We start from the raw sequence: 12,349 nt of genomic DNA, 5'->3' as shown, positions 1-12,349 counted from the left end.
CCCTTGAGGCCTAGCTGAAGTGGTAAAGGGATGGGGAGGGTTTGTGGGAGGTTCCAGGTTCAAGTCCCAGTGGGGACAAAAAACTTACCTATCAAAATAAAAAATAAAAAAGAAACAAAAATAGGTGTTTGGTAATAAATAAAGAGGGAAGAGAATATTACTAGTCCCTTTTCTTATTTCCTGAAGAATTGGTTCCTCTCTACTTTTTTGGGTATCACCATATGGCTATAAGATGTAAAAGTAGGAGCTTTTAAGAAACTGTTTTCTTATCACCTTTGTTTTAGTATTTACCAGCAGTATTAACATGTTATAATAATGTTCTTTTGCCTGTCAACAGTTTGCATGTCAAACATAAAATCTTCCTTTCTGCCATAGAGTACTTGCCATTCTCTCCAGGGGATGACTCAAAGGGTACTTTTGAAGAAATTATGGACAGGTATTTTTTTAGCAAATTATTTTTGATAAATCATTGAACCAGAAAGAATGTAAATTGTGTGATTTCCAATATATAGCTGACACATTCAGTTATAATCTTCTTGAACAGTGTTCTGTCAAGATCTCGGGAAATCAAACTTGGTAAATATGATAAGTCATCAGATGTAGCAGAGCAGCACCGGCTGCAGAGTCTTCAAAAAGCTATGGCTATTCAGTGGCTTTGCTTTACACCCCCTTCTACAATTACTGATGCTAAGGCTGTCAGTGTGAAACTTCTTCTGCGGGCTCTGATACACAGGTAGTTCATTTTCCTATCTTTTATGGTTTATAACAGTACCTACTTGGATGATTAATGTTTATTGCACCTGAAAACTAACCTGGTTTCTGGTGATTACTAAGAACTTCTGAAAGTTATTATTTTCATTTAGGCTGAATTGAATCAAGAAACATGTAATTTTGGTATCATTGTTGTTGTGATTGTGCTTATAGGTTCAAAATGTTGTAAAAGTTAGAAGTAAAGCCTTCTGAAATTAGGATTAAGTTAGGAAAAAGAAGAGGAAGAAGAAAGGAGAAAAAGAAAGTGTAGAAAGATTTAGGCCTGTTTAACTTAACTTCCCTTTACCTATAAACTAAGTTTATAAAAATACCTCAAATAGCTAATATCTAAAACTAATTAATAACTCTTTACATAACATTACAAAATAAAATAAATTCTAACCCCCTCACTCAAGTTGAAGCATAAAGATTAAACATGCCTAGCTAGGAACAAAATCTATGAATGGTATTATCCGTACTTGGTCTTCAAATTAAACATAAGGAATAACCACTTGCTTTTGTATCTAAATCTTAAATGAAATGAAAATCAACTTCTATTATGAAAGGCCAAATTATTTGCAATAAATATAGCATCTTGATTATCCCATTGCCCCAAATTGGAACATATATACCTGTCTCCATAAGAAGAAAAACAAACTCAGAACTTCTTAGATGTTGTGTGAGCCATGGCATGATACTCAGCATAAACACTAGGCCAACCATCTATCAGAGGGACTGCCAAGTAATCAGCATCACTAAACCTCATCATAGATAAGGAAAGATAAGGCTGATATAGTAAGCCATTTCCTGGGGCCGTTTTTAGATGGCATAAAATAGAAGAAAACCTTGAAGGAGGTTGCTGAGGAGCATGCACACATTGACTAACCAAACTGACAGCATAATTAATATATGAAATTATGAATGAATAACAATAAGATAAATTAATTTCCTAACAAGATTTAATAGTATCCAACATCACCAAATAACTCTCCCTGCCCACCATCAATGTAGAATCCATAGGAGTTTTGCATTAGGTCAAGTAACTAAGACATTAGTTTCTGAAAGAAGATTAAAAACATATTTTTGAAATGAGATAACAACATGCCTTGTGAGAAAGAGTAACATATTTTTGCAATAGCTGTCAAGTCATCCTCAGAGATGCTAATGTCATCAACATAGACAATCAAACTAATGGTACCAATAGAGGAATAGTGAACAAAGACGAAATGATCAAAAGTGAACTGCTAAAAGCCAAACTCAGTCACAGTGGTGCTGAACTGATTGAACCAAGCATGAGGTTACTATTTCAAACCATAGAAAGAATATTGAGCTCAGGCATAAGAAATAACTTACTGATTTTTGGATCAGGATATCTGCAAAGGAGGCTTAGGAGGTGGAACAACTAGAATAGGAAGAGTATGAGAATGTAAGAATTGCACCTCACGAGTAGATATGAGATCCACAGACAAATGAATAGGAAGAGTATGAGATTGTAAAAATTGCCCCTCATGATTAGATCTGAGATCCGTAAACAATATTCTGCTACGGGGTGGGAGGAAAGGAGTGGACTCCAAAGATGTAACATCAGTACTCATCAACTCTTAACAGAAGTTAGTGCAGAAGGAAAAACTATAAAAGTAGATGCGGTTGCTATTCTTTTCTTCTTTTTTAAATACCTATTAGGACCGAAGATAGAAACTTTCACATCCCCACCACAATCTCTTGCCACTTGAGCCAAGTGTCAAGGGCATATTTCTTGCTATTCTTGGTTTAAATTTATACTCTATTTTTATGTATCACCTGATTTTGTCTTATTTGGTCTGCATTGCCCGGGTTTCCTGAAATCTTCTTTTACATTACCATGAATCATGATGCATGCCGATGATGATTCAACAATAATATGCTTTCGAGGGACAATCCAGCTTTCTAGGGTGTAGTGGTTTGATTGTTGTTAGGGTGGTTGGCATTTGCTTTTCCATTCTCTCTCTTGCTTGCCTTTTGGTCTTAATTGCATACCTTGTGTATAATTTTTTGTGCCATTTTGCAAGCACATTTAATATATTCTCTCAATTTACCTATCAAAAAATAGTAATACGTATTACTCTTGTTTCTTTCTTGCCCCTTTTTATCATTACTTTTGTTGGCTTTCTGAAGATTGACCTTTGGTTGTTTGTATAGCAACATATTGTTCAGGGAGTTTTCTCTAATTTCTATGTGGAGGGTTCCAGCAATGCCAGTTGGTGCACACACTTTACTTAGTTTCCTTGCTGAACCTTTGAAGCAGCCTCCAGAAACTCTTCATGCATTTGAGGAGTATAATGTTGCTGAGAATTTAAAAGAATTTCAAGATTGGGTATGCTTCATTTAGTGTCTATGTTGTTCTCTTTCCAGGCAGTGTTTTTGTGTTACTTTTAGCTCTGATAAAATTATTCTACATGCTAATATGTGTTTTTAAATAGAGTGAATACTACTCCTGTGATGCAACATATCGCAATTGGCTCAAAATTGAATCTGAGATTGCTGAGGTTCCCCCCCTTGAACTCTCATTGGAGGAAAGGCAAAGAGCCATTGCAGCAGCCAAAGAAACACTAAATTCATCACTTTCGTTGCTACTACGTAAGTAGGTTTAACTATATTCTTTTCATATAGGGGAAAAATCACACTAGAAATTAAGATAGATTTCTGGATTGGTTAAACCCTCTACTAGTATTGTTTTGTCCAGGATGATGAGTTTAGGTTTGTCATGCATGTTTTCTTCCATTCATGAGTTTTCTGGATTGAATTGTTATGATTTGACCTATTAATGGCTTAAATTCTTTGTACAGGAAAGGAAAATCCTTGGTTGGTTTCAGATGAAAATAATATTTATGAATCGATGGAACCTGTATTCCTAGAATTGCATGCAACTGCAATGCTCTGTCTGCCATCTGGTGAATGTATGTGTCCAGATGCCACCTTGTGCACCACATTAATAAGTGCACTGTACTCCTCAGTGAGCGAGGAAATTGTGTTGAATCGCCAGTTAATGGTATGTTTATCCAGCACAAGTTATTGGTATGTTTAGTTACCTTGTTCTTTTATTTTATGTGCTAACAAAGGGCACAAAAAGGAAGAAAATAAAAATCTGGGAGCATGCAGTGATTGAGGACAGCCTAATTGTTAAATGCTACCTACTTTCACCTCCAACTCCAAGTATCTGGATAGTGTTTGAGCAGAATTACATTATTGAACAAGTAGACCTCAAAAATGCATTTTTCCAAAAGAAATTTTCTTTAAAATGAGTGGGTCCTGGAAGATTGTTAATCTATTTTTCCTCTTAAAATGGTTGGTTTGGTCGGATTCAACAGATCCTTGTGGGTCCCACCAATGAAAAATCTGTTTCTGTTCCAGGTTGGATGTATGGTCAACCCTTTTTCATGGGGCTCAATGTCACATGGACAGCAGATGGGTGAGGGAAGCATGAAATTCCCTGTGCATAGAAACCAAAACATTTCCTGTTTGATGTCTTTTAAGGCATGAGCTGTCGCAGGATTGAGAATCGATGGTGGAAAGATGGAGGTTTTCGAAGGAAAGTTCAACCCTTTGGTATAAGGTTATATTGAGCGTCCATGAGATATATCCCAATGGTTGGGACACCAACATTTTTGTTAGATGGTTGCATCATTGCCCTTGGAAGGCCATCAAGTGAGTTAGAAACTCTCCTGTAGCATCTATCCTCAGTCTTTCTTCCCCTTTTGGTCGGAACTTTAATTTTTGCCATAACCTCACTGATTTGAAGATTGAAGATCTTGAAAGCCTCATGTCCATTCTCGATTGTGTGCGCTTATCACCATCCTCCCCAAATGTGAAAGTTTTGTCATTAGGGTCCTCTAGCTTTTGGTCTTTATCATTCTCAAGCTTCTTCATGGTCAAATTGTTTTTCTTAGTCTTAATCCAATTAATTAACTCTAACACGTTTCTCTCCAACAAAATTCATTTTTCAAAAGTTACATCAAAGGTCAAGACATTTGCTTGGTTAGTAGCCAATAAGAGGGTTAACACAAATGACTTGCTTTAGGTGAGAAGACCTTTGAAAGTCCTCAGTTCTGATCATTGCTCTTTGTGTTTGAAAAGTGGAGTCGCTTGATCACCTTTTTTTAAACAGTCCATTGTCTTTGGAGCTATGGAACAAGTTATTTAGGCTAACTAGATTGGATTGGATTTCTTCTAGGAAGATCTTTAACATGATGACCAGCTCCTTTAGGGGATTAGGGAACTCTCTTAGAGGCAAAGTTCTATGGCAAATTGCTGCTTTAGGTTGATTTGGATAGTATGGGGAAAGAAATGCAAGGATCTTTAAGGAAGAGTGGGGGACTTCTGAGATGATATGGAACTTAATTTATTTCTATCCCTCATTTTGGGCTTCTACCAATACTGCTTTTTAAGGGTATACCACTCAATATTATTCAACTTGATTGCTTTTCTACATGTAAGATCAAAAGGGTAAAAATTAGCAAAGAGAGGATCATTGCCAATGTATTTTTTGGAGAAGGCTTCTTTATCTCTGGTTTGATCAGATTTTGGAATTGTGGGAAGGATTTCTCATCCTTCTTTTGTACTTTTAATTCCTGTATACTTTGTGGCTTTTTGGCCTCTTTTCAATATATTCAGCGCTTATCTATCAAAAAAAAATTTTAAAGCACAAAAATTATTTTTTTAAGATTCAAGGAGCCTTCCAACCCATTTTTGATGCAGTAACTGTTCCAGTTAGTATTCAATCTTCTTCTTCTTCTTCTTCTTCTTCTTTATGTGTGTGTGTGTGTGTGTGTATAGTTTCCATTTGCTCATGATCTGAACTTTTGTTATGATAGGTGAATGTTTCCATCTCACCAAGGGACAATTACTGCATTGAGTTTGTTGTTCGCTGCTTGGCAGTGGAGGGTGATGGACTTGGATCACATGAACTCTGTGATGGTGGTGTTCTTGGTACTGTGATGGCAGCTGGCTTCAAAGGTAAGGAGCTAGAATTAATTTTTCTCAAGAAATTTCTTCTAATTTGCATTCTTGCTGATTACAATTATGTGGGAAATAAATAATCATCATGTGTGCCTTTCTTGTGTGGTTAGGAGATACTGGCCTCTCTCTCACCCAACATAAGATCCTTGATAGTTTAGCCAGAATCTGATATTGATTGGAATCTGTAACACTCAAATAAGAATTATGGAAAGTTTTTGCGGTTTAACTGTGAAGAAAAGAAAGTAAGGAAAAATGAAAGGAAAAATAAGTACAGGAAAATAAAAAATGAGTTTAACTCAATAAATTTTTCATTTTACACTTCTCCATTTGTATTCTTCTACCATATGGAGAATGGAGAATTTAGAAATGTAGAAGTTTTTAAATAATTTTCATCCTATTTTATTTTTCTTGGTATGTTCCAAGGCAAACCAAGTAAAAGAATTTGAGATTTCTTCCTATTCTTTTTCGTTTCTCTAATAATTCCATCATCCAAACAAAGGAATTGCTTAGGGAATTTTTTCTTATTCTTCTTCTTGTCCTAGGGATAAATACGGGAATAATTTGGTTGGAAGAACAATGTTTCATTGGATTGACATTATGCACCCCATTCTACATGTATTTTGTAGGACGTCATGATTCCCTGGGTTGAGTGATTGTGCTTACATATCTCACATCTATCTTGTGGTTAGAAATTAGTGAGACTGAGAAGGATGGCCAAGTGGGCTTCCATAGTAACATGAGAGAATGGGTACAAAAAATGGAATTTTCCTGTAAGAAGACCCACCCCCCACCAAAAAAAAAAAAAAAAGTGAAAAAGCAAATTTTTTTTTTTTAAAATCCGACTGTTCTTGGGTTATAGAAGGAAGTGTACAGTTAAACAGAGAGGCATTATTTTGGGTACCATAGACTATATTGTGGGTAATCATTATTTAATGCAGGGGAACTTGCACGGTTTCAAGCTGGAGTTACAATAGAGATCTCCCGATTAGATGCCTGGTATTCAAGCAATGATGGTTCTCTCAAAGGGCCAGCTACATACATTGTGCAAGGCCTTTGTCGTAGGTGCTGTCTTCCAGAACTTGCTCTTCGATGTATGCAGGTAAGCCTCTCCTTTTGGGAGCAGTAAGTTCCTTGGATGTTAATTTCAACTCTTTACTCCATTCCCTTTGAAAATACAATGTCACAACTTCTTAATATTCATGGATTATCATTTTTTCATGTTCATCTCCTTTTACATTTGCAGGTTTCTGTTTCACTGGTCCAGTCAGGTGATCCACCTGAAAATCATGAGTTGATTGAACTAGTTGCCTGCCCTGAAACTGGGTTTGTCCACTTGTTTAGTCAGCATCAGTTGCAGGTAAAATAATTGTTTGGTTACCAAGAAAAGATCCTGGAATAGCTATTGATTATGGGGAAAAAAAAGAAAGCATTGACACATACACAGAGAGAGTCCCTGAGGTTTGCAACCATGATGACCTGTCCCATTTGGATTCATTTCCAGCCCCTCATACTTTCCTCCCTCATAAGTCACATATTGGGGCTTCAACCACTGATACTCATTGGGTCCTCTCTCTCTCTCTCTCTCTCTCTCCTATTTTCTGCTGGTGATGATTTCCTAGGAAGAGATTTTTTGATGAACTTACCCTTCCTTCCGAGGAAATGGTTATTAGCCATGGCTGAGGTTTGCAACCATGATGACCTGTCCCATTTGGATTCATCTCCAGCCCCTCATACTTTCCTCCCTCATAAGTCACATATTGGGGCTTCAACCATCTGATACTCACTGGGTCCTCGCTCTCTCTCTCTCTCTCTCTCTCTCTCTCTCTTATTTTCCGCTGGTATTGATTTCCTAGGAAGAGATTTTCTGATGAACTCACCCTTCCTTTGGAGGAAATGGTTTTTAGCCATGGCAAAGGTGCTTTGGTGGTTCTCCAATTACAACCCTTTTTTTCTCTGTACATACCTACTTAACTTCATCAAAAAGCATAATCCAAATTTCTGCAGAACGTCACTTTTGGTCATGAACTTGTAGTGATTTTGTTGATATTTAACATATTTTCCCTCATCACTTTATACAATTAAATTCAGCTGACGATACCTGGATTCCTCTTTTCTTGCCCAGGAATTTTTATTACTTGAGAGGGAATACTCAATATACAAAATGGAGCTTCAGGAGGATTCTCTGCTTGAATCATAGAATTGGTGTAGTAGTTAAAGAGGCCTGGAAGGCAGTATCCATTCACTTGATACAATGCTGGCAAGTTTGTAAAATGGATGTAGAATTGAATTTATTCAATGCTGATGAGGCTGTAAAGACGATGTCATGTTCAAAAGGCACATTTATTTTATTTTATTTTTATTTTTTTGTGAATGAGTTATTTCTAGAATGGTCTTGGATTCCATACTATTCAAACATGACATCCAAGTTTAAGCCCCTGTTCAGGAGTGATTTTGAGAGGGGCTACAACCACTTAAAATGCTGAAAGCTTTTTAATTTTTTTGGCAGAAAATAGGAGCCTGTTTGGGAGCACTACTCCTAAAGGAGATGATTTTGATTAGAGTGTTTATTTGTATCACTTTTATTAGTAGCAGTTTCATTGGAAATGCTTCTAAAAAGAATGGTTAAGTGTTTGGATATAAACGAAAAAAAGATTTTGGCTATATTTCATATAACAAATATATATATATATATATATATATTTATTTATTTATTTATTTATTTATTTATTTTTGAGGCATGCCCAAGAATCAATTTAAGTGTTTAACCAAATAACCCTTAATTAACAAAAAAAATACTCTTTACTTTTTTAGAATAAGAAGAATATTTTTTTTTTTAATAAAAGTATTATTTATTAAACTTTTATTTTATGAAATTAGAGGTGTTTTTGTTCATTTAAGTTACATTTATAATTTAAAAGCTATGGGGGTTATGTTTCCACAATTTTCTATATATTAATTTAAATGCCTTTGAAAGATACAAAATAACCCATAACTAAAACTTTAGGGTTTTATTTGATAATGTTTTAGAAAAAAGTTTTCAAAATACAGTTTTATAAAATAATTCTTAATTATTTTCAGGGGAAAAATCATGTTTGGAAACTTACATATCAAAAATAATTTTTTTAGCTTATTCTTTGCTAAAGTTTCAGTAGATTTATGTAAAATGTAAAAGTTTTCAAAGTATTTTTTTATCTTTTCAATTATTGCTCAAGATGCTTAGTTAAAAAACAATTGAAAAACACATGAAATTTGTTTTAAAAAATAACCTACATTTAAAACCAACAATGAAAAAATTGTTTTTATCGAAAGTCTACTAAAACTTTCCATCAGTCATCCTTTGATCCCAATGACTATATCTTATTTGTTTCCAATCATCATAACAATGTCATTAGTTATTTATATTGGTAGTTTAATCTTCATGGTTGTGTTCATCACTTTTTGTCTTTGTCAATATTTTGGTTTTGAGTTACAACCTTAAGTGTTCTTATCATCGTTTAGCCTTGAACCACACATTTAATTATCATTGTCATCATTTGGCTTCAAGTCGCTCGCATAGTTCTTCTTGTCATTGTTCGACTTGAACTTGTGTCTTTAGTTGTCTTTATCATTATTTAGTTTCAAGTCGCAACTTTAGTTGTTCTTATCATTATTTAGTTTCGAGTTGTGCCTTTAGTTGTCTTTATTATCGTTTGATTTTAAGTTGCATCTAGTTGACTTTGTTATTGTTCAAGTTTGAACTATGCCTTTAATTATCTCTATTATCATTTGGCCTTAAGTCACACTTTTAGTTATTTTTATCACTTTGAATCAAACCTTTAGTGTTTTATAAATTTAAAAATTATTTTCTATTTTTAAAAATATAAAACTATTTTAAAAAATAATCACCCAAGAGGCCCTAATTAATTTTTGTCCAAAATAATACTTACTGTACATAAAACTTTTGATAAGACAAAGATTTTAATTTTGGGAGCATATTCTATCTTTTGTGTTATACATAGTTTAAACTCATGTGGGCCAAGAGTAATGTGTAGTTTAGGCCCATGCTTTCAAGAGCATAACAAGTCTTGAAATGTTGTAGCATTTGAGAAATTTTTTATTGATTGGTCCAATTTTTAGATCATCTTCAACAATGATCTTGTAGGCACCATTGGTATAGACTTGTTACATAACATATGACCCATCCTATTTCAACAAGAACTTTCCATTGGTTTTGTGAGTAGTAGTGATTAGTCTTCAAATAGTAAGCACCAAGTCTCCTTTTTGAAATGAGCTAAGTCATATATTTTTGTTTAAAGCTTTGAAAAAGGCGTGCTTGATAACATCTATTTTTTGTTGTGCCTCGAGCCTCTTTTCGTCAAGTGTTTATAATTCAGAAAGTCGAAGATACACATTCTCCTCACTTATTAGGCTTTCTTAGATAATGATTCTAAATGAAGAAATTTGATGTTTAAGGAAACGCAAAACTTCAACTCCATATACAAGGGAGATTAGGGTAGCTTGAGTAGATATGCACTAAGTAGTTTGGTATGCCAAAAAGTGCTTCACCATTTTTTCATGCCAATCTTTCTTTGACTTAATAATTTTCTTAACTAAATTGCATAGAGTTTTATTAAAAAGCTTCAACAAGACTATTAGCTAGTGCATTATATGTGGAAGAGTTATGTTGCTTGAACCTAAACTTTAAACATAGTTTATTCATCAAAGTATTGTAAAAACATATTTGTTATTAGTTATGATGTATTGAGGAACATCATACTAATAAATGATATTAGTTTAAATGACCTTGACAATAGTTTCCTTCTTTACTTCTTTAGGCAATGCAACTTCTACCCATTTGGAAAAGTAGTTTGTAAGCTGCCAATATATAAGCATGACTTTTCAAAGACTTTAGTGTGATTCATATCATCATGTCAAGTCCCTAGGCATTGAAAAGCCATGAAGCGGTTGTAGGATGCAAGCGTTCCAATGGTTGATGAATAAAGTTTGCATGAACTTGACCAACTTGACATCTTTTTGCATAATTCATAAAATTTTCAACCATAGCTGGCCTGTGAATATGCTTCTTTTAAAGCATTGGTTGCTTCATCTTCTCTTAAGTAACAAAGAAATAGTCCATCAAATGACCGTCCATAAAGCATATTATTGTAGTAAATGAATTGAGGTGCTTCTTGTTGTATTTCAATTCTATGACATGGATCATTAGAGAGCTTCTTGTTTTCTAAGTATTTGATAAGTGGTTGTTTCTAGTCTTCTTTTACAACCTCAAAAATAGGTATAGGGTTAGCCTCTTCTTTATCATTTTCATCTTCAAAAATTGTTGGCACAACCCGACTTTGACATATTGGGATTTTACTTTTTTTTTTTACTTGTAAATCAAGAGAAGATGCAAGCTTTGCTAAAACATTAGCTTGCTTGTTTTCTTTCCTCAGAATACGTTCAATGGTGATATCCTAAAACCATCCTAACAAGCCAATTATGTAGCGATAGTATAAAATTAACTTTGGTTTGTCACCTCATAGATCCCAAGGAACTTATTTATGATTAATTTTAAATCACCAAACACTTTAATGTGTCTTCTCTTTGCATCCATAGCTATCTCCAATCCAAGTATTAGGGCTCGATATTTTGCCACATTGTTTGAACACTTTTCAATAAGGGTGAAGGAGTATGCGAGAATATCTCCCTTTGAGGTAATGAATACTACTCTAACACCGACCCCTTCACGATGAGTGGCTCCATCATAAAACATTTGTCATGGAGATAAAGTTTCAATTAGCTCTCAATTTACTATGATAGGATGATCAATTAGGAAATCAACTGATGTTTGGTCTTTTATGACTCATTGAGTGATGTAAATAAATTCAAACTTTTGTAGTAAAAGGGACCATTTTGCCAACTGTCTTGATAAGATTGGTCTTGACATAATTACTTGATAGGATTTTCTTTTGAAATCAAATGCTCCAAATAATGTCTTAACTTTTTTTTATTGAGAAGAACAATACTCTACATAACTTTTTTATTGGTGAATGGTTTAGCTCGACACCTATTAGTGTTTGACTTAAATAATACAAGATATTTTCTTTTCCTTCATCATTTTTTTTGAGTGGGTAATGATCTTAAAGATCATTCTTATCCCACAATGTGAAGGATAAGTAGTTAACTTGGTATAAGAGCTCTAAACATAGGAGGTTTTGTTAGATATTCTTTAATCTATAGGCTTCATCCCACTCAAAAGGAACACCCTTCTTCATAAGTCGGTTGAATGGTTGACATCGTCCGACTAGATTGGATGTAAATCTACGGATGTAAGATAAACATCCTTGTAAACTTTTCAACTCATATATGTTTTGAGGCTCCTTACTTTTTTAGTTGAATTGAGTTTGTCATCATGATTGACATGATGGTATTAGAAGAAGTAACATGATCAATTATTGTTCGTTGTGTTACATTTAAGGTTTTTCATGGAAATGTAGACATTGTATTTTTTAGTTAAAGAGGGCTTTAGAGTTGCCTTTTGAAACATGATTGGTGTGATCCCACTTGTTCAACCATGTTTTTTTCTTTGTTTTTAGGAGTTTGAAGGAGATTCATGGAGTTTTGAGAG

The 12,349-nt window shown here is 34.3% G+C and overlaps 1 protein-coding gene across 2 annotated transcripts in view; it reads left to right on the top strand.

The window, feature by feature from the left end:
• LOC100242984 (nuclear pore complex protein NUP107) overlaps window positions 1-8,116 on the top strand; it is a 29,625-nt gene extending 21,509 nt beyond the window's left edge. Inside the window, exons 16-24 of one of the 2 annotated variants that reach the window (XM_059739412.1) lie at window positions 338-436; window positions 545-733; window positions 2,929-3,103; window positions 3,210-3,366; window positions 3,576-3,778; window positions 5,601-5,742; window positions 6,684-6,844; window positions 6,989-7,102; window positions 7,868-8,116. In XM_059739412.1, coding sequence (XP_059595395.1) covers window positions 338-436; window positions 545-733; window positions 2,929-3,103; window positions 3,210-3,366; window positions 3,576-3,778; window positions 5,601-5,742; window positions 6,684-6,844; window positions 6,989-7,102; window positions 7,868-7,942 — 1,315 coding nt within the window. In that variant the 3' untranslated portion in view covers window positions 7,943-8,116. Of the gene's footprint in view, window positions 1-337; window positions 437-544; window positions 734-2,928; window positions 3,104-3,209; window positions 3,367-3,575; window positions 3,779-4,140; window positions 4,381-5,600; window positions 5,743-6,683; window positions 6,845-6,988; window positions 7,103-7,867 lie in introns of those variants that run through there. The other variant, XM_059739413.1, reaches the window with a different exon arrangement.
• The last annotated feature ends 4,233 nt before the right edge of the window (window positions 8,117-12,349 follow it).

Source organism: Vitis vinifera, chromosome 9 (assembly GCF_030704535.1).
Source record: "Vitis vinifera cultivar Pinot Noir 40024 chromosome 9, ASM3070453v1".
Lineage (NCBI taxonomy): Eukaryota > Viridiplantae > Streptophyta > Magnoliopsida > Vitales > Vitaceae > Vitis > Vitis vinifera.
This window is presented reverse-complemented; position numbering and strand designations above follow the sequence as displayed.